Below are 24,115 nucleotides of genomic sequence, written 5' to 3' on the forward strand. Positions count from 1 at the left end.
TGACATCTTCTGATAAACCATAGAACTAGTTCAGTTGTAAAGTTCAGAGCTTCTCCTGTAGAGGAGTTTCAATTGGCGCAAGATTTGAACTTGCGTCGTGGACGTGTACCGCCCGGTACAATAATAATTGCTTTTATGCAAATTAAGATTAAAATTAGCCTTAAATTAATAAATACCATTATTACTATAGAAATATATACAGAAATACTTTTGCTACATTATGACTATGAATTCTACTACATCACTGCACTTCAGTATTTCTTTTCTTTTGTTCATGTAACACTTTTGTTTGTTCAGTCTTTGCCCACCTGACTTCTTTGAACTGCTTCGCTTTGCTTTGCTTCGCTTTGCTTCATGTTACTTGGTGGGGTGAGTTGTTGACTTGTGCCCATAACTCATTAATTAATATAATTATTGGTCCAGGGATCATGCTATTTTTCTTTTAACAAAAATAATTTTTGTGTTACGTTTGAATTGCCCGCGCTAGTCATGATGTACAAAGATATTGAGAATTCAGACATCGCACTTCCATTCGTCGGTGCAAGCCCTGGACCTCGAGAAGGAAACAAAAGATGGCACGATGAAACGGAATGCCACAGAAGAGAGTCGTGTCTACAGCGAAATAGTCGCCACAGTTACGTATGTATATTTCTCTAGTAATAATAGTATTAATTTACTGCATCGTCGTCAAAGACCTATCTGTGTCGGTGCGACATAAAACAAATAGCAAAATAAATAAATAAAATTCTTCAAATTTTACTGTTGATTTGTGTGAAAGCAATTATTATCCTCCCTTTAGCACAAAAATTACAAGGAAATTTTGTGGATACGATTCGTTCACGTAACCGATACTTTTAAGTAAAAAATCAATATAAATCATACAAAGCTTTCATTCATAATACCCGCCCTGCAGTCTAGGGTATAGTATGCCTGCCTCTCAAGAGGAGGCTCTGAGTTTGTTTCCCAGTCAGGTCAGGGATTTTTACCTGGATCTGAGGGCTTGTTCAAAGTCTACTCAGGCTGTGTGATAACAGTTGAGGAGCTATGGTGAGATGGTGACCCCAATCTAGAAAGCCAAGAACAATGGCTGAAAAGATTTGTCGCACTGGCCATACATCGCCTCGTAATCTGCAGGTCTGTGGACTGAGCAGCGGTCACTTACTAGGCCCAGTGCTACGAAGGGCTTTCATATTAGTGAGAAGAGGGGAGAAATTGAAAATAATAAGTACGGTATTGTGAATGATTAGTACCCTTTGGAGTAAAACTCATGAACATTCCATGGTTTTCCATGGTTTCCCATTTTCACACCAGGCAAATGCTGGGGCTGTACCTTAATTAAGGCCACGACCGCTTCCTTCCCACCCCTAGCCCTTCCCTGTCCCATCGTCGCCATAAGACCTATCTGTGTCGGTGCGACGTAAAGCAACCAGCAAAAAAAAAAGGAAACCATTGCTATGTTTTTATAATTTTCTGTACATGTGCACATGCTATTCTCAAGTTACGTAACCTCAAAAGCTCTATCAGTTAGTCATCTGTCTTTTCTTAAGATAACTGTTTTGTTACAAGCTGAAGTCAGTAGCATTTGAGAATAGTTCAAATTTAAAAACTGCATCATAGTGTCTCTTTTTTAATCTCTTACAGTTGAAGAGACGGTAATCTGATACCATTATTATTTATTGTTTTGAGAAATATTAAACTCGCTGTGATCTTGGGACCATATACTGCAGCACATATGGAATGAGACATGCAGGATAATACACTGGGATTTCAACGAACAGGTCAACATCTCAGTTGGCTGTAGAGTCTATTCTATTACCGTAGCAGGATGCCCTGACCAGATATATGCCTCTCAATATATTAATTGCATAAATCTCAATATGCCCATGATGACTTGTAAAAGGTTTGATGTGTTGAGTGATAGTGCTAGATGGTTAACACAGGTCAGCATCTCAACTTGTGCTACGAAATCTAGTGGGTAGTGAACACTGGAACCGTGCACAGATTGGGACATAAATCATGACTCTGACTAACCTTTCTCTGTAAGTTATAAGGGATGGTTCTTAACATTGAGCCAACATTTAACCTGTAAATGTTGATCTGTGTTCAGACTCGCATTATCTTCTGCACAAAATGATGAGAAACCTGTCTGAGGCATTTACTTACAAGAATTTATGAATAATTTTTGTTCTACATTCAGTGCAGTTTATTGTTTTGAGAAATATTAAACTCACTGTGATCTTGGGACCATATACTGCAGCACTTGCATTGCACAGTTTTTATTGTTCTGAATCATCAAATTTAGTTTAATATGAATAATTTCTGATGAGATACGCCACAGTCCAGTATGTTAGCGAACTTTTGTGTAGATACTAATAATCCGTACAGACTACACTACAGACCTGATATTTGCCGTCAGAATGCTGATAGAGAAGCCCAAGGGAATACGGTAAGAACTTAGCGATGGTTTTCAGGGACATTGAGAAGGCGTACGACAGTGTGCCTAGGGAGATAATCTAGGAATGCCTAGAGGGTATAGGCGTGCCAAACTTCCTGATTGATGCAGTAAAGATGCTCTATCAAAAATGCTTTAGCTGTATCCAGGTAGGGGTTGGAAAATCAGTGGTTTGAAACAAAAAGTGGAGTCCAACAGGGATGTGACTTGTCACCTTTCCTGTTCATCATCATTGGTCCGATCATAAACTCCATCAAAGAACATTGCAAAGAGCCTAGGATTGTAATATTTGCCGAGGATGTTCTGATCTGGAGTACAGGGGTAAAGGAGAAACTAAATTTATAGAATGGCAAGTTTAAAGAATATGGACTAAATGTCAGTAAATCAAAAGCTCTTGAAATGACTAAAAACAGGAAGGGCAGAAATTCAAACATTTTCCTGGAGGGAACTTGGTTACAATCTGTTTCTAACTTCAAATACCCCAGAAAGCAAAACTGACCTTGTTTCATACCTATTTCATCCCAATTTTCACCTATGAACTCGAAGCATGTACCTACAGAACAAGGCTAATACAGTAAAACATGCTCAAAGTGGAAGCTTGTCTACTAGGGAATAATTTCTTGATCTCAGCAAAGCTTACATTTAAGTACGTTGAGATGTACTACAGTGAGAGTGAAAGTAGATTACCGGTAAGTAATGAAGCGTACGTATGAACTCTGCATTACTAGTATTCATAAAATAATGTAATTTCTTTTTTTTGTTTTCAGTTTGAGGTTGTACAAAGTCTGAATAGATAGCAGCAATACATTCATACTTTTACAGAAATTGAATATGAGTAGAGTTATGTAAGTAGCCTAATTTATATCACTGCCAAATGTTAAACATGTCATGCAGTATTTAGTATTGTGAGCTCGCACCCGGGATATAGTGGGTTCGAACCCCATTGTCGGCAGCCCTGAAGATGGTTTTCCGTGATTTCCCATTTTCACACCAGGAAAAAGCTGGGGCTGTACCTTAAGGCCATGGCCGCTTCCTTCCCATTACTAGGCCTTTCCTGTCCCATCATCGCCATAAGACTTATCTGTGTCGGTGCGACGACGTAAAGTAACTAGCAAAAAAAAATATATATATATATATATATATCCTTTTCCTTACCATGCAAGTATGATTTCTATACAGTTTTGATTAACTTTAAACATGGTAATTTACAAGGGTTGAGATCAGGAGAGTGGACACGCCGTACATTTTCTATGGTTATACTATCCTAAAAACTTTAAAATAAGAGCAGCCTGCCTTAGATGAGCTGTTGCAGAATCAAATTGAAACCATCCCTATATTTTTATAATTTTCTGTGCACTTGCTGTTCTCAAGCTAAATGACTTCAAAAGCTTAATCTGTTGGTCATCTATCTTTCTTTAAGATAACTGTTTTGATACAAGCTGAAGTCAGGAGCATTTGAGAACGTTGAAAGAGAAAAACTGAATGTCGAGTTGGATCATGGCATGTTAAAGAAATCCCAAAGGGCTAAATTATGATGACATCGTGGTGTCTTTATTTTTAATCTGTTATTGTTGAAGAAATGGTAGTCTAATATTATTATTTATTGTTCCAGAAAAATATTAAATTTACTGTGATCTTCGAGCCATATCCTGCAGCGCATATGGAATGAGACATGCAGGATAGTACACTAGGATTGCAACAAACAGGTCAAAATCTCAGTCAGCTATAGGGTCTACTCCATTACCATAGCAGGATGCCCTGGCTGGATATATACCTCTTTAAATATTAATTGCATAAATCTGAGAATGCCCATGATGACTTGTAAAAGGTTTGATGTGTTGAGTGATGGTGTTAGATGGCTAACACAGGTCAGCATCTCAACTTGTGCTATGAAATCTAGTGGATAATAAACACTGGAACCGTGCGCAGATTGGGACATATATCATGACTCTAACCTTTCTCTGTGAGTTATAAGGGATAGTTCTTAACATTGAGCCAACATTTAACCTGTAAATGTTGATCTGTGTTCAGTCTCACATTATCTTCTGCACAAAATGATGAGAAACCTGTCTGAGGCATTTACTTACAAGAATGTATGATTATTTTTTGTTCTACATTCAGTGCAGTTTATTTACACAACTTGCATTGCATAGCCTATATTGTCCTCACTCTTCAAATTTAGTTTAGTATGAGTAGTTTTTGATGAGATACACTACAGCCCAGTATGTTAGTGAACTTTTGTGTAGATACTAATAATCCAAACAGACTACACTACAGACCTGATATTTGCTATCGGAATTGTAATAGAAAAGCAGTGGGAATATGGTAAGAACTTGGTGATTGTTTTCATGGACATTCAGAAGGCCTACGGCATTGTGCTTAGGGAGATAATCTAGAAATGCTTAGAAGGTGTAGGCCTAGGTGTTCTAAACTTCCTGACTGATAAAGATGCACTTCAAAAATGCTTTAGCTGTGTCCAAGCAGAGGATGGAATATCACAGTGGTTTGAACCCAAAACAGGAGTCCAGCAGGGAAGTGAATTGTCACCACTCTTATTCATCATTGTCATGGATCGGATCATAAAATCCATCAATAAACATGCAAAGAGCCAAGCACACTAATATTTGCAGCTAATGTTTTGATCTCGGGAGAACATGAATCAGAAATACAGGAAAAACTTAATCTTTGGAATAGCAAGTTTAAAGAGCATGGGCTAAACATATATATGCCATCAAATTGCTTGTGGTTAGAAATCTTGTATATTGGTCACTCGTTTGGCATTGTGCCAAGTTTTCCCTGGTGTTGATAACTCATCGTGTGATGGTCGTGATACATTCTCTCCCTTTCTTTCCCCTTCTTCCCAGGGCTCTGTTTCTTTCTTCTCTTTTTCTTTCCCTTTTCTGATTACTTTAGCTTTAGGTATCATTAGTTGCTGCTATTCTTTCTACATACTGAGCGAGATGTCCATGCGATTAGGGGGCGCGCAGCTGTGGACTTACATTCTGGAGATAGTGGGTTGTAATGCCACTGTTGGCAGCCCTGCAGATGGTTTTCCGTGGTTTCCCATTTACACACCAGGCAAATGCTGGGGCTGTACCTTAATTAAGGCCACAGCTTGTTTCTTCCTTCACACACGTAACCTTTTCCTATCCCATCGTCGCCATGAGACATGCCTGTGCCTTTTCACCGTAAAACTAATTGTTAAAATTGTTCTATCTAAACTTTGTTAACATCTATTACTGGGCCTCCATTTTCCCTTTCAGCCTCAAAATATTCCCGTAAGGCACACCATATTGCATCTACATTGATATGTTTTTGACATTTTGACCATGAATAACAGCCATGCCTCTACTATATGCTTGCCGTTTCCTTTTCTCTCTCTTATGCTATACTACACAAAACTGAAATTTACATTAGACGAAATTGCCAGTCTTGATAACGATACACTTAACACGAACACAATAGCACTATAAATACTTAGCTGATTTCAAAAGTACACTACACAGATGATTATGATGATGATCATGATGATGATGATGCTATCGCTCAAAGCAGAAACTGTTATATAGCCTAGGCACATGTGCTACGGTATACTAGTTGGCAAAGTGGAACTCAGACTGGCCGCCTCAGGCTTTAATACAGAGAGATTAGGAAAAGAGAGAGTGTATATCTAGCTGGGATTGACTTAAAACGAAAGGAGTGTACTAGTTGCCATAATAACTGCCATCTGTAACTACCACGCAGGGAGCTATCAGAACTCCCATTGTTATAAAAGAACAGTAGTTTCCTATATGTGTGTTGTCGCAATGAAGCACTGTGCTGTGGTTTCACACAGACCAGGGCTGGACAATGCTATTCACTTGATGGAACTGAGAAATGTTCTGTAAATATGATTCTTCTGGAGATGACAAATGTGATGATGAAGAGAAGTATGGGAACATGCGATTATTGTATTGCTTTTAATATTTTGTTGCCCACATTAACATTGAAAATGAAAATCCACAGCCTGTTCCCAGTCATTCGACCGGGTCAGGGATGGAATGAATGAAGCCCCTATCTAGCGGCGAGAATAGGAAATGTGCCGGCTGCTGAAGCCTGTCACACTCCTCTGGGGCGATGATAAATGACTGACAGATTAAATGAAATGTTAATGGAGAGTGTTGCTGGAATGAAAGATGACAGGGAAAACCGGAGTGCCCGGAGAAAAACCTATCCCGCCTTCGCTTTGTCCAGCACCAATCTCACGTGGAGTGACCGGGATTTGAACTACGGTGTCCAGCAGTAAGAAGCCGGCGCGCTGCCGCCTGAGCCACGGAGGCTGCCACATTAACATTAAATTGATAAAAATTGTATTGCTATTGTAGATAGTCCTGGATACTTTGCAATTGCATGTGAAGATTTTGGCACGTTTCTTAAAACAAATGTATATTTTATTCAGTTTGGAGTACATAATTATGTATGAATTGTAAATAAAACACAAAGCCAATTTGATTGTTCTTTTTTTCTTCTAAAATTAAGGCACAGATTATTCTATGGCACAAAGTTTTGCATATATACAGTATTTTGATCTTTATAGGGTAGTGATGAATGTTCTCCTGGTTTCAAATCTAACTATAGTGAAGTAGTTATCCATTTGTATCTTTATCCAGAGGTGTTGAAATTGAGTTAATCTAAAACATGAATATGGACAAGATTCATGGTGTGAAATATTTGATGTCAGAACTAAGGTGTTTTTTGTTTTTTAAGGAAGCCATGGTTTGTGGTGTGGGTTACTGTAGTCCTAGTGAGCAGTTCTGAAAGTCGGGATACCACTTGCTATGGAATAGGAGTGAACATCTTGGACATATTCTGAGTCATGGCCCTCCTTATGCTCAGGTGGCTAGAACTAAACAACCCCCCCGGTGGTCTCTAACCCATTAGAAGAGAGATCCTAGAGATCCTCACTGGGACTATATGTCAGTAGGGTAGCATCCTGCTTCACAGAGTTTACCGAGCTCGGAACATTTTAAGCAACCTTCAAACCTATCGGAGTAACGGAGTCCCACCTCCATTTGACATGCAAGGGACCCTTTGGAAACAACTTGGCAAACAAAATGGAATTCAGTGGGGAGCTATCAATATTAATGGGGCTTATAGAATGAAGGAAGAAGAACCAGCTGAGTCAGCAAAGAGAATGTGTCTGGATTTGTTAGGAGTTAATGATGTTCGAGTAACGAGAGATAACGAGGAAGAGACAGGAGATTTAAAGTATTCTTAACAGCTGTTAAGAAGGGAAGGGCAGAGTGTTGGGTAGGACCGTTCATCAGGAATACTATTGCATGCAATATAATTTCCGTTAGGCATGTAAATGAGTGAATGATGTGTGTAGATTTGGCCGTTGGAGGAATTAGGACAAGAATTGTCTCAATGTGTTCACCATGTGAGGGTCCAGATGAGGATTAAGTTGATGAGTTTTATGAAGCACTGAGTGACATTGTGGTAAGGGTCAACAGCAAGGATATGTTAGTGCTAATGGGTGATTTCAATGCGAGAGTAGGAAATCGAACTGAAGGATATGAAAACGTGATGGGTAAATGTGGGGTAGATATGGAAGCTAATAGGAATGGGAAGCATTTATTGGTTTTCTGTGTTAGTATGTGATTAGCAGTCACAAATACATTCTTCTTGCATAATTCACCACTACACATGGGACAGGTACCAGGTCTATAATGGACTACATCATAACAGACTTTGAATTCAGGAAATCTGTTAAGAATGTGCGGGTATTCCGGTGATTTCTTGATGATACAGTCCACTATCTCTAGGATTGTCTGTCTGTTAGGTCATCAGCCCAGAGGCTGGTTGGATCCTCAAATAACACCACTAAAGGTTATGCGGTTATAAGGAAACCCCAAAAACCAATGGCAGCACCAAAATGAGGCGTACTAGGCAAGATGAGGAGTGAGGTAGTTTGCCATTGCTTTCCTCACTGGGTCAGAAAGTACTATTGCAGCACGACTGACCCTATGAGCAGCACCTTTCATAACACTCAGGTGCACTAGTCGTGCTCTGAATGTCATTACTCAGCACTACCCATACCCCAGCAACTTCCATATTGTCACAGCCATGGACGAGACTGGGACTTCGGTGGAAGCTACACTTTACTCTGGCCTGTGCCAAGAGATGGATGCAAAAGTACTGTATCCATCAAGAAATGACAGCAGGCGCCATCTCTAGGATTAGGATAGAGAAAGTGAAATTTGTCTGCATATGAGTAAAGGTAGAAAATCTCCAGGATGAGGAAATTAGACAGGATTACGTGGATATGATTAGTGAAATGCTCCAAGCAGTAGACAGTAAGGGCCGTTTTCCCCAAATGATTTTAAACTAGGTTTATTTTAATCCGGTTTAAGTCTGAGTTTAAACTAACATTCATTTTCCCCATATTGGTTTAAACTTGGTTCAAAGTTAAACCTTCTATATTGTTGGTTTAAACTGCTGTTTATATTCAACTTTCTTGACATTTTATTAACATATCTGTGATTTTCCTGGTAGAAGGGTTAGTTTTGACTACCAGTACTGCAGCACTTTACTAGAAAACGTACTAAAATTATAACCTAGTATTAGCATTAGAAAAATGGGAGAATTTATTGACGTCTTTGGTTAAATAGGATATCATTTTGATGTGCAAGTGAGGTTAAGAAGCCACATTCCAACAAAAGTTTACAATCTTGGAAAATTGGATGTAACGGAGTTTTTTGGTGGAATTATAATTCATAAGCGAACAGCAAGGATTGTCTAGTATCGAAGAAGGATTCATTTAAAACGTCAACTGCACGAAATAATGCTATTTCACTAGAAGCAATGATTCTGGTTGCTTTAAGATATGATGCAGCAGGCATTTTTCTTATTAACAACGGGGGACCACAGACCTTAAATTGCAGTCTCCTTATAATATTATATATTGTAAAATACTGTTGGTGGTATGAGTACTGTAATGTGAAGCATAAAAATATTCCTATATAAGTCGTGTAATACGGCCACTCTTCATGCGGTACCAGGTGGCTGTGGTCGCTAAAGCGTAAGGTCAGCATCGTCCGAATCCGTGACTAGATGGTTCAAATCCAGTTTGTCGAAAATATTTTTACCATCAGAATGTTGACCGGCACGGTAGGAGAGGCGGTGGTATACAATTTCTAATCGCTAGATTATATATTTATAATAGGATCAGAGAAACAATAAAGTGTTTCATGCTTGCTAGTAAACTTGTAATAGAATAAATTATAGTTAAGAATGTTTCATTGTAACTATTGCCAGAAATATTAATGCTATAGGGAGAAGAGTATTATGGATACAGTACGACATATCGCGAACTTGGTTATGTTATAAACGAATATGGAATCAAGTAATACATCTCCAAATAATACATCCTCAGTGGTCTGTCTGCTGGATCCAAGGCCGAGGGCGATGGATTTTAATAGGAGATAGATCCCGAACATGCTTGGAATTTGTTTACTTGAAATTCACATGTTGATTTTCTGAGGAAAGGAATACCGTATGCCTATTGCTGAAAAACCAGGATTTTAATATTTCAACGTTCCCGTGTGTTCCGTAAGACAATACAGACATCATGGTAAAGCATGACAGAGAAAAATAAGAAATAAAAGTGCGTTCCAAGAAATTGTAGACAGCAATAGGTAAAATTATATGACAACACTTCGCACAAGTGTAAACAATTTATTTATCAGTAAATCTAATATCCCTCTGAATTTGTTCTTTATTCACTACGTATGATAGCATTAATTCGCCACAAACAGCTGATACTATTACAAAAATGTCGGTCATTGAATTACTTGGCTCTGATTGGCCAATTCCAATCGACCATGCCTTCGACTATTCCTTCAGTGCAGCCAACGTTAGCACCAATGACAGCTCGCTCGTTTAAACTAAACGAGTGTCAGAAATTGGTGGAGAAAATGGACGCAAGTTTAAACTAGGTACTAAAGTTAAACAGGTTTAATTTATACCAGGTTTAACTCGATTTGGAGAAAATGGCCCTAAGTGTGTGTGTGGGTGCCATATATCACACAAGAATGCATGTAGCAGTTCTCGAATTAAATGGTACAACTAATGCCGTTTTGAGCCTTACTCTTAATTCAAAGTATGCGCCAACACAGAAACAATTGTTTCTCGGAAATTATTAGAGTACTAAGACTGTCTAACACATTCACAATCAAAGAAGCATATTTCACCAGTCAGTTTAGAAGCTATGCTTGGGGAGTGTAGGGGAAGGAAAAAGAAATGTTTGCCTTTATGCCTAACCAGCAAGTAATGCAAGACACCAAGGGTGATACTTTCACCATGGCAAGGAAGGTAGCTGATAGCCAGCCTGGGCAGTATTACAGTTGAAGCACTGCAGGCAACATTTGGTGTAAATTTGTAATCCCAATAAAAATTTTTGTTGTTTCCACCTCAGGAACAAGCAGGTGCATAGCAAATTTCGGGTCTCATGTAAAGGAGTTCAGCGGGCACATTGTCCCAATTGAAAATATCTAGGTGTTGGTCTGGACAGGACACTCACTATCCATAAACAGCACTGCTTCAGTACAAAACAGAAAGTGTTTACCAGTACTAACATCTTACACAAGTTAACTGGAACTACTTGGAGGGGCCACACCAAAAACCAGTAAGATATGGCCTTATCGTTTTGCTTATCAGCTAGAAAATATACGAGCCCTGTATGCTACAGTTTATCAGGACTTGCAACAGTGTGTTCCTGGAACTCTCCTATATGCTGATGTCATGCTACTAGTCACTACCTAAGCTCAGTTGGAGTTCCAAGTTGAAGAATGGAACAGCTGTATTCTGAATATTTGAGAATGTTCAAATAGAACAACTGCATGTTGAGATGGATCCGGGCATGTGAAAGAAATCCTGCAGGACAAACGTATGACATCATGGTGTCTTTATTTTTAATCTGTTACTGTTGAAGAGATGGTAATCTAATACCATTATTATTTATTGTTTTGGAGATTAAACTCGCTATAATCTTGGAGCCATATCCTGCGGCACATGTGTAATGAAACATGCAGGATAGTTCACTGGGATTTCAACGAACAGGTAAACATCTCAGTTGGTTGTAGAGTCTACTCCATTACCGTAGCAGGATGCCCTGACCAGATATATGCCTCTCAATATATTAATTGCATAAATCTCAATATGCCCATGATGACTTGTAAAAGGTTTGATGTGTTGAGTGATGGTGCTAGATGGCTAACACAGGTCAGCATCGCAACTTGTGCTACGAAATCTAGTGGGTAGTGAACACTGGAACTGTGCGCAGATTGGGACATAAATCATGACTCTGACTAACCTTTCTCTGTAAGTTATAAGGGATAGTTCTTAACATTGAACCAACATTTAACCTGTAAATGTTGATCTGTGTTCAGACTCGCATCATCTTCTGCACAAAATGATGAGAATCCTGTCTTGGGGCATTTACGTCCAAGAATGTAATTTTTGTTCTACATTCAATACAGTTTATTTACTCAGCTTGCATTTCATAGTTTGTATCGTCCTCGCTCCTCAAATTTAGTTTAATATGAATAGCTTTCGATGGAGATTCGCCACAGGCCAGTGCGTTGTAGGGACTTTTGTGTAGATACTAATAATCCCTGCAACGGAGTGTACCCAGGACCCTTCTATACGCTAATGTTGTCATGCTACTAGTGACTGCCTAGGTTCAGTTGCAATTCCAAGTTTAAGAATGGAACAGCTGCCCCTCCCTCTATGGTCTCTGCTTAAAGATCAGCTTCACACCGCCATGCTTCTTGGGAGGAGGTGGTGAAGGCAACTGCAATGGCTAGTTCAGCTGTTAAGACACAGGTGGTTACTCCACTTCAGGAAAATAATACTGCCACAGAAAAAGTTGTAGGTAGTAATCAGTTGAGAACTCCCATTTAGATAACTACCTGTTACCCGCGACTACGCTCGCATGGACTTTGTAATTCGATCAAAGTAATAGTTCCTCGGTACTGTACTAAGACATTATCTGAAAATCTCTAAAGTATAAAAATTCACCAAAAGTTGAGTTTCATTTACCACATTACCTCTTTGTAAACTATGTTTGTGGTTATGCCTTTTTGGGGCTAAGATGACCTGGCTACTGGCAGATCTAACTAGATAATGGAACATGCGACATCAAACTGTACATGTGAGAAACAGTAAACAATATGTGTTTCTTTATTTTTAATTGAGATTCCAAGTACCAATATCCACATCTGTAACATCTTCAGTTTTGACATATACTGTATGTATCCCCATAAAAAGGATGCAACCCCTTTTTCAGAACTCGCCCCCCTACCCCTTACGTAAGTGGATTTACCTGGGGAAAATGTGTTTCTTACGCCTTTGCTGGCGAGATGTAATGTTTACAGTACACTATGTCTTCTGGTATGGGCTAGAATAAATTTGTTACTTTCATTGACTGTCTTTGGCTTTGACAGTATGAAAGTGACCGAGGTATGTGTTATGCTAGTAATACCATTTCTTATGCAGCCAGTCCCCGTTATGAATGGTGTGAAAATGTCACTCATAGGGTCGGTTGGTGCATGCATTTCAGTGGGCTTGGCAGACTGATATGTAATAGCAACTTCTGGCTCAGTAAGGAAAGCAACGGGAAACTACCTCACTCCTCATTTCCCTAGTATGCCTCTTCAGTGACGCCTAGGCTATCTTTTGGGCTGAATACCCAACATACATACATACATGTGTTTCTTTATTTTTAAAGGAGATTCCAATACCAATTTTCACGTCTGTAACGTGTTAGGTTTTTGAGATATACTCATTTTAAAAATTTGCCCCATTTTTCACTCATTTTCTCCTTAACTGGATTTTCTGATGATAACAAAAAATTCAAGTTTCTTTATTTTTAAAGGAGATTCCCTGTATCAATTTTCATGTCTATAACATTCAGTTTTTGAGATATACGGTAAGTATCCTCATAAAAGGAATTCAACCCCCTTATTCACTTCTTTTTACCCACCTTAAGTGGATTTACCGAAAACAAAAACAATACGTGTCTTTATTTTTAAAGGAGATTCCAAATACCAGTTTTCACGTTTTTTAACTATTAAGTTTTTGAGGTGTAGATATAATATAATTTAAAAATTAACCTTCCTCTTTACCCCCATTAGTGACGGAATATCCAAGAATCCTTCCTTAGTAGCACCTTCACTGATATTTAAATATATCCCCAAAATTTGATTTCTTTATGTCCAGTAGTTTTGGCTGGGCGATGATGAGTCAGTCAGTCAGGACATGTTATTTTATCTTAACCAAGGCAGCTTCAGTTACCATGGTTCTCGCCTGTAGAGTGGCCGCACCATTAGCAATAGAGGTCAAGCTAGGATAAATGTGGTGTAGAGAGGTCACTGGCGTACTTTGCGACAAAGAAATGCCTATGGTTGAAGATCTACCAAACATCAGTGTGTCCAGTTGTGCTGTGTGGTGCTTAGTGTTGGTCCCAGCAGAAGCACTGAATGCCAATTTCATGTTCTGGAGATGTAAATGCTCCACTGGACAATGTGCATCTCTTTAATCCATCACGTCAGGAATGACACAATTCAGCAGCAAAGGGGCATCACGCCAATTATGGAAAAAATGCAGAAAGATGCCGTGGATAGTATGGCATGTTCTACGAGCAGTACCAATCGCCAACCTTGCCCTCCACTTTGACATTTGCGCTTACCAGCTGCCTGGTCAACTAAAAAGCACTGGCAGGATACAATAAAAGCTGACATGAGGGTCGTTGACTTGAAACCCAACGATGCCCACCACTGCACAAAGTAGTGTTTTGACTCCTGTGAGATAACTAGACCTGGGATTTTAGGCTCTAAGAAAATTAGTTTTAGGCGCCTAAAATAGGCTTTTAAAAGAGAAAATAAGCACTTAAAATATGTTTATAAAATGTGTGGAAGGTAGGAAATAGACTTTAAGATATTACGATATACACTTAAACTGTAACGTGATACTTTTTTACAAGCATGGTATCCCTATTCTTAACCAAAATAACTGCAAAATTAAGACAGTATAAAAAAGACATTTATCGAAAACAACATAAAAAAGTCATGTGTCAAAAAAGTTATGGATTATGTGATATATCGTTATCAGTACTGATCTAAAACTTTAATACTAAGATCACTGTACACAATTACAGCACTGTAGGCATCCAATAACGGTGTAAACGCCAATAGAGTATGTGTTTATTATTTGTGAGGAACATTCCTACAGTACTTTCATTCGTAGTTTGCTTTACAGTACATAACAATAATCTTCTCAAATTTTCCACAGTCAGGCTGTGTCTTTTGTCTGTTAAAATCATTTTGAAAGCAGAAAAAGAGCGCTCTACACTCACAGATGTTAGAGGGGCATAGGAAAATTCACCTACATTTTTCAATTCAATTTCACTTGGTAAGTCTACCTTTCCCCATCCATTACCTCATGTACCCTTTTTAGCACTGAATAACCTGGGTTCTTTTGCAGTAAACCAGACCATTTGTCTCTTATTTTATCCCTTACCTTGCCCCTAGCACTTTGTATGTTATTCTCAGCTTTCTCAATTACAGAAAATTGCTGTTTGAGACGGTTTTCTTTTTGTAATTTTGTAATTTTTGTAATGGTGACTGGAAAAAATGAAAAATTTGCCTCAATATACGCAATGTCTCTCTGAACACTGGAACAATCACTTAACAGCTCTTTGACAGACAACACTCGTGCAGAGTTGTCCGTTAAAGACAAATTGTCTATCACAGTCATGATTTCCTCAAGATGTTCTGCATAATACAGGCCAGCTTCCATCCAGGAACCCCAACGGGTGATGATTGGGTGTGGTGGAAGGGGAATAGAGGAGAGTTTCTCTCGAAAGATGACCATTCTTGATGGAGCCTTACAGAACACTTTCTTCATTGTTGAAATGAAAGAATTTACTGCAGGAAACTCGGCCCTAACTGTTTCTGAGAGTCTATGCAAGGCATGGGCCATGCAAGTAACATGAATTAAAGAAGGATAGAAAGTTTTGAGAAGAGGTGCAGTGGCAATCATATAGGAAGCAGCATCAGAGACAAGGAGGACTTTAGAATCAACACTCCCAGGATACAACAATTGCAACCCCTTGTTGATGAAATATGCAATGCTTTGACTATTGACTTTCTCAAGCTGTTTAGAGCAAAGAAGGTGAGCGGTAGATGCCTGATTGGGTTCCAGTTTTCCTACTATAAGGTTAGCAATGTATCTGCCCACAGAGTCGGTTTCGTCCACACAAAACCATATGCAAGACTCCCCAATATCCTCCCTGATTGACAGAATGACCTCATTGTAACAAATATCTAAGTAGTTTTTCTTTAATGTAGATGCTGATGGGATGTGCTGCTTGGTGTATTTCTGTAAACAATCTCTGAAAACTGGATTATGCACAGCATTCCAGGGGATATTTGCTGCAACTAGGGCTCTACACATATCAGCATAGAAACCATTATGGGTTGTAGGAGATATAGTTTGAGTCTGTCTAATGTTACTTCTCATGGCTGCTTTCACTTTGTGACTGGCAGTATCTGCATGCTACTGAAGGTGGCATTATTTTCTCCTGTCAAATCTAAAACACAATAAAGTGATGTCAATTAAAGACTAAGATGAGGAATAGAAAAGGTGAGCTATTGAATAAAATTTGTATTTTTGAACTATTTAAATTAAGCCATTATTACTCTAAAGTTAATTAAGAACAAGAACACTACACTCCCCGAAGGGCCTTGTCTTTCAATAACGGTTGCTGCCCAGCTCATGGCCTGCAGATATTGGGTGGCATGTGATCAGCACGATACATCCCTCAGCCGTATTGCCTTACCTCCGTGACCCCTGCCCACTGTAGCTTCTCATTTGTCCTCACGATGCTGGGTCAACACTGTTCCAGACCTTATAGATTTCTAAATTACTGCCGGTACTGGAAATCGAACCAAGGTTCTCTACAATTAATTAGAGGAGCCAATATCAAAACCTTAGTTTTAGATTAATATGAAATTTAAGATCTATGCACATACCTGTTTATTGCAGTACTGGCAGAAAATAATCTTGCCATCAAAAGTCATCCCTGGAAATTGTACAAGCCATTGTTGTATAAGCGCACACTAAGATGATTTTGTTTTAGGCATGATGAACTATATTCACTTAAACAGATGTTCTTTCACTGGCGACTTGACACAGTATGTCCCTTCTTACTACCTGCTCCTTGTTCTTCCTAGATAATCCTCCCCCTCACCCCGTCACTCGACGCAGTACATCCTTTACTACCTGCTCGTTGTTTTTTTGAGCTAATCCTCCACCTCCACCCTTCACTCAGCATTCCTTTGGTGACACTTGTCTGGGAAGAGCACATTTCTGTGAAAAACCCACCCTCTGCTGTTCTGCTTGTTCCAGGGATGTCCACTGTGTGATTGTAAAAATTACAGATGTTTAATTTTATTTTAAATGTAGAAAATAGGCATTTTAGGCACTAAAATAGGCTCTAAAGGTCCAAATTTTAGGGCACTATAAAACTCTATTAAGGTAAGGGATTTATCATGAAATGTCGACATATTTTAAAAATATCATGTTCTTTTGTAAGGAAAAAATAGGCATTTGCCTTAAAATCCCAGGTCTAGAGATAACACTAAGATGAAGAATATACTTGTTGCAGGATAATTGTAACTTCAGCATTTTATCTCTCCCTCGATGACCGCATGACTTTTGAACAGCTAATAATCGATCATAATATTCTTCAATTGGTATAATATGCATGATAGCTTTGCTAACTTCTATTACATTGTATTTATTACTAAAATGGTAATGAGATGAAGTTCTTTTTCTTCCCTCATTGATGGCTGTCTTTGCATTCTTAACCTGCTGGATGACCTCCAAAACACGTTGCTTTGTCCATGATGTTTGCAAAAAATCCTATCTGTTTTCATAAAACTTTTCCAGTTTTACATAAAACTCTTCTTTAAATCCATCACAGTCGTCGTCTTTAAATAAATAATTATCGTTAGTCTAATTCAGATTTAATAATAATGCATCACACACGCTTGCTCCAATGCCCGACATTGTTTTAGCGGTTACTCATTGTCATCGGCCAAACAACTCGTTTACTAGTGAAACGCGACGTATGAACAAGAAGAGAAATAACATTTTACAATTTGGCTAGGTTTATCAGGATAATAATAAAATGGCTGGAGATTGTGTTTGCCTTATTGTACATTGTACAATTAAGGTGCAATGCATCAGGCTTATAATAAAAAGGCCAAAAATTTCCAGTCTAATTGAGTAATCAACAGTTTTTTCTACGAAAACGCAGCTGATTGTATGAAGGCTAGACTTTTTATTAAAAGGCTAAAGTTACAACTATCCTGCAACATATGCACTAAATGTGTTCAGGAACAATAGCAAAATCTCTTATAGAGATAAAACATTGCCAAAAAATTGTGTATGTGTAAAGTATTTTCTGATTAATGTGATCTCTTTATCATATACAGTATGTGTGGTATGACTGCTGTATGTATTATTTGCTAGTAGATACAAAGTCTTGTGAATATTTGGCTATGAGGTTAAGTCTGTTTGTCATTGTAAGGAAAATGTTGAAATTTGTTCTTTGGCTTAAAAGGCAACAGTTATTCTTACTTCCCATGGTTTTATTTTCTTGGCAGCAAGTTCTTGGTGCAAGAAAATGAAGTAGGCTATTTTATTTTTAAATTTTCTCTTATTAAACCATAAATCTCCCGGAAGCCATTTACACTTGTGAAATTCTGTTCCAAATTATAAACAGAAGAAAAATCGATCAGCCCTCAAAACTGAAAGAAGAATCATCAGAACTTGTATAAATAAAAAATACCAGGTCAAAGGAGTCAGGAGAATCCTTCCCAAGGAAACTATGTATTGAGAGATTGATCCAATCACCAGCACAATGAAGGAGAAAAGAATCTCGTATTTCTTTCACATCTTGCGACTACCAGGAAACAGGCTTTTATGACAACTAGTGATGAGAAATCTTGGAAAGAAGACAGGAGGACAAAGGATCCACAAAGTTCAGCAGATCTCAAAGCAGGTGGATGAGATAGCAGATGCAGAGAACAAAAATTGAATTACCGTCCCCCTTAAGATTCACAAATTTTCAGCACATATGAAACATAGAAAGGCTATTGAGATTTCAGAAGTGTTGAGAAAATTACAATTGGAACAAATTAAAAAGTATTGGGCAGATCGCAAGTACCAAACAGTGCAACCTTTAAAGAGAAAGTGAACTTGGAACAACTCAAATGGTCCAGTGTGGCCAAAAGACAAAGACAAAGTCACCTCCGTACAGGCCATGAAGGCCCTTGGAGGAGTGGAAGGTAAAGGCTTCCACCATTGTTAACTGCAGCACGTAATGGAGTAGAGTGGTTAGCTCTACGCCTGGCCGCCTTTGCCCCCAGGAATTAACCTGGTACTCATCTTTGGTGTAGGCTGAGTGAACCTCAGGGCCATATGCACCTCCGGAAGTGGAAATCTCATTTCTTAAATTTTACGACTTCCTGACGGGAATTCTAACCCATGTCCTTTCGGGCGAACCGAGCACGCCTTTACCGCCTCAGCCAGGCAGCCCCTCCAGTGTGGCCAGTAAAGTTAATAATAAGACTACAAAATAATATTATAATTGTTTGTTTTTTATTGTCATTGGAAGCTCATATTGTAAGAAATTATTCATTAATCTCAGTTGTTAATTGTTAATTTGTACACCTTTTCTAATTGTTAGATGCTGAATGGACTCTGCAGTGCAGGGTCACGGCTGTCACAATCACTCGGGATATTGGTGCAGGACACCTCATCTCCTTGTCATGCGATAGCTTCACAGTGTCATGCTACATGGGAGGAGTTGGTGAAGGCAACAGCAATGGCTAGTTCAGCAGTGAAGACTCAGGTGGTTGCTGCACTTCAGGAGATTAATACTGCCACAGAAACAGAAGTAGATACACCTCGTATTCTAGATAGTAATCAGGTGAGAATTGCTATATACGTAATATGTACTTAAAATGTGTTCTTTTGGTAGTAAATCTTCGTTGCAGAAAAATTGATAGTTGTTTTCAGGGACAAAACAGGATTAACAACCCCAAACTTTATTGTGGAACCTATACCATCACTATACTTTTACCATGTTAGGTAGTATAAAAATGTCAATTTGCTTTTCTGTGATTCATTAGATTTCAATGTTTTCTTCCACCATCATGGTCCAGGAGTGAACACAAAGCTTCCTTCTCAGTTGGCCCTGGTTCGGTTCTTAGCTGTTCCTCAAATTTATGATTGGTTAGTACAGGGATGGCGAACCTATGCCACCTAGTGACACACGGAAACGATTTCACTGGGACACCATGTGCACATATTAACGTTTTTATATATGTCTTGTGCTATAGATTATGCATATCTCGTGCATCGTGTAGTCATAGTGTTTCAGGTTCAAGAAATAAATACCAAAAATCTAAATAAATTCTAGTTCCATTCCGAAGTGCATTATGGCAACACTCCGGAAGTCAAGTGAGATAAATGTCAGATGCGGCCGGCAAGCCATTCGCTCACCCACATCAGTCCATTAGTGAAGTTTGGGTTGTGTGTGGTTGCCAGCAGCGTGTAATTATTCTTAGGCTCCCTTCACGCACATCAGTTTTGACCGGCCGGTTCATGCCGGATGAAGTAGCAGCATTAAAAGCATTATCCCTTTTAGACCTGAAAGAAAACTGGATGTGTGAATTTTTGTGTTTGTATGTCAAAAACTGACTAAAATGCTCCTCAATACACATATTGATAGTTTATTTTACAAAATAAAAACTAACATCCGAAAAAAAAAAAAAAAAAAAAGGGCCCACACAATTGTGCGTGTCAGGACTTAATTCACTCATTACATACAAAAAGAAATTCAGCTCAGTACATGTTCAAATGTTCTATTTCATAGTTCGGAACGATTTAAAACAGTTAAAATCCTTGTTCAAACACAAGTATACATTACACTTTGTACATCATGTACGAGTTCAGCTTTTGCAGTCCTTTTGGCAGCAGCACCTTGCCGAATTTAATTCATCAACTACAGGCCACTGGTCATAGCCATAGAGTCTCTTGTCCACATCAGGGATTTTTGCGACTCTAGTTCTCGATGCGTCAGTGCTGGAGCAGTCATCTTCTGTTGAATGTCTACATTTTTTGGTTGGTGCAGCAATTAGGGCTTCTGAGACAGCTGTTCAAAACCCAAGCAAGTCCAAATTATATCCTTGGCAGGAATATGAGCCTTTCTGCAATCCTCCCGATATTCCATCCATGCATTTACCAAGGCAAGGTCCAAAAAATGCAGGGATACCTTGAGGGTCCATTTCTTGGTTGTTATCCATGTGCAGTGGCACTCCATTTGCTGGTCACAAATATCAACACCACCCATACATGGATTGTAGCAGCGTACAACAAAGGGACATGGTACCTCATTATATTTTCCCTCTTTCTTAGATCATCTTTTCACATTTGCCACTGGTTCTGCTCCACTACATGTTGACAAAAGGGTAATAATACACTTGCTGTCTCGCCATTTCACAGCTATCACCTTCTCATTATTTCTACAAAATTCTTCATAGTCACCCTGTCTAAGCTTTGAATCATAACTGAAATTGACTCCTTTCAACCTCTTTACCAAGATGGTGCCTGTACCCTCCAGATTTTCTATCAACTTATCCATCAGTCCCACAGTTGTGAAGAAGCGATCAAAATATACATAACTACCAGGTGGAAGAGCCTGTACTAGTCGCAGAACTACTGAAGGCCCTAGTCCCAATTGCCTCTCTGATAATGGTGTGGTTGTGCCCTGGTAAATTTTGAAGTCTACTACTAATCCAGAAGAGGTAATAATAACAAAATTCTTTAGTCTTACTGGCCTTGGTTTATTTCTCACATACTGTCTGAGCTTGCACCGCCCAGTAAACGGGATAATTTGTTCATTGACCTAGTAGGACTTGGATTCACGTGGGATGGCAAGACATTTCTTACGAACAGTGTCAATAATTGGTTGGTTGTACTTGAATGGGAGGCACTAGCGGTGGGGTGAAGGGAGGGGAGTGTATTAGTTATAGTGGAAGCGGGCGTGCTTATTAATGTACGGTTGAAAATTTTTAAGAATATATTGGTGAGGGGAATTGATTCTTTTAATAGTAATAAAATCTGTTCGTACAGGGGGCTTTTTTTTTTACCAATGGTATCGTTTAAATTTTTTTCTTTGTTAAACTGCTGGTCGAGGAATATAAATAAATTTTCGTATTCTGTCATGAGTTTACTTTTTTCGATTCTTTTGCGGATGTGAAGATCCTGTTCTATTGTAATGAATTTATGCCCTGTGTCCCTCATGTGGTTGGCCATTGCAGAGAATTTATTGTGTCTTAGTGCATTGTAATGTTCGACGTATCTAGTTAAAAAGCTGCGGCCAGTTTGGTCAACATAAGAAAAATTACAAGTAGAGCACTTTAATCTGTATATGCCTGAACCAGAGTAACGATTATCTGTAACGTTAATAGTTATGATTAAAGAATAAGTTTCGATTAGTGTTTTTTGTTGTATAGGCTATTTTTACATCTTGCTTCGTTAAGGAATTGCTAATTGGATGAATACTATGATTAATGAACATGAATTTAGCATATTTTGGTTTGACAGGTTTTAATGGAGTTAAATTTGTAGCTAGTTTTAATTTGGTTTTGTTGATGATTTTATTAATTATATCTATATTAAATCCATTGAATTTAACTATTTCTTTAATTGATTGTAATTCTTTTTTTTAATTACTTGAATACATAGGGATTTTTAATGCCCTATATATTAGACTGTGATAAGTGGCTTTTTTATGTGAGTTGGGATGTAATGAATCAACACACATGTAGTGAGACCTCGACAGTCGTCAATAACTTTTAGCTCATAACATAACAAGTTACCTTCACCACCATCAAATGGTAAGTGCATACGATTTCCACCTATAAATTTTATTATGAGTTTTTCATACAATTAACGCCACACTTCTGGTTTCCTTTTACAGATTTCACTTCTGAATCAACATTCAACACGTTAGCTACATTCAATGGCCACGTTGCCTTTTCTACCATATTTTTAATATGTTATAACATCATATCAATTGAGATGGTCCATGGAGGTCCAATATAAACATATATATTACCGTTCAACGACAACCTCGTACTTTTTTCATCAAAGCAAACCACATCATCACCATATGCTATTGACTTTTAACTTAGGTAAACAAATAATTACAAGTCACTTGACCATCTTTCAACTTTATTTTGTTCAACATTATGTTTTAAAAATATGATTTTGAGCGTCATCCTAAATATGATCTAGTTCCAACCTCTAGTCGGTCAACATTATTTTATAGCTATTTTACCATTTGTTTATAACAAACTGTTGCTCTGTTCATTTTACTTATAATATTAGTTTTTCAATGTTACTATTGTAAATACTTTCACCAATTATAAACTTCTCACTTATAGCATTGTTTTTAAAACCAACATTGTTAATGTTAATTTTCTTTCAAGTCTCTTCAAGGCTTTTTATATATTAGTTTTATCTCATTTTTATGTAAATCAGGTGCCTGATTTTTATTTCAAGGTTAAACCCATGGCTGATGACGCCTGTATGTAAGGCGAAACATGTACCATTGATATGTCAATGTAACTCAACAAAGCCAAGATGTATTGTATTGATTAGGTGGACAACTTAATAAAATAACTTATTGTTGTTATTTCAATCAAATATCATCAATATGGATAAAAAATTATATTTATCACATGTAATGCAATTTTCGTCGTTAAGCCAATTCTACACATCTTGTGGCCCACACCAGTCTACGTCAGCATTTGAAATCATTCACTCAGACAGTGCATCTCCGGCGTTATCAACTTCTTCATATAATACAGATATAGACTTTACCTCTCTGTGAGATGAGTTAATAAATGTCTACAGTGAATTTCTTACTTTCTGTATGTTATGTCAATAAAGAATTTTCAGCAAATAACTAGGGTGTTACTTACCTTATTGCAATAGCCAGCATCTGCTCAGGTTGAATGCAGTTCCTCATCTTGGTGTACTGATGCCAAAGAGTATATTTTAACCACTCATAAATCATAGAAGATAGAAGTGGACATATAAAAATAGTTAAAGAACTTTTTTCCATCTTTTCTTAAATCTTCAAATAGCGTATAAAACGCACCTGATTTGTCCCTCTTTTCATTTATTGGATGAACCCAACAAATTCTATTCCTTTTGTTTTTCAGTAACGTCTATACAAAAACCACATGACAATAATACGACTATGATCCATACTGTACAAGAGTTGGCGTACGACTGAACGTCCAGTTTCAACCAAAAAACCAAACCAAACTCCATGGCACTTAACCCCCTTGAAAGGGCTTTGGCCTGCCCAGCAACCGCTGCTCAGCCCGAAGGCCTGCAGATTAAGAGGGACCACGTGGTCAGCACGACGCATCCTCTCGGCCGTTGTTCTGGGCTTTCGAGACTGGGGCCGCCATCTCACCGTCAGATAGCTCCTCAATTCTAATCACGTAGGCTGAGTGGACCTCGAACCAGCCCTCA

At 38.3% G+C, this 24,115-nt stretch overlaps 1 protein-coding gene across 2 annotated transcripts in view; it reads left to right on the forward strand.

Moving 5' to 3' along the window:
* The window catches only part of LOC136873684 (uncharacterized), a 104,072-nt gene that overhangs the window by 6,093 nt on the left and 73,864 nt on the right, over positions 1–24,115 (forward strand). For both annotated transcript variants that reach the window (XM_067146799.2, XM_067146800.2), the window contains one exon: positions 19,248–19,490. In XM_067146799.2, the coding sequence (XP_067002900.1) occupies positions 19,248–19,490 (243 nt within the window). The remainder of the gene's footprint in view (positions 1–19,247; positions 19,491–24,115) is intronic.

Source organism: Anabrus simplex, chromosome 5 (assembly GCF_040414725.1).
Source record: "Anabrus simplex isolate iqAnaSimp1 chromosome 5, ASM4041472v1, whole genome shotgun sequence".
Lineage (NCBI taxonomy): Eukaryota > Metazoa > Arthropoda > Insecta > Orthoptera > Tettigoniidae > Anabrus > Anabrus simplex.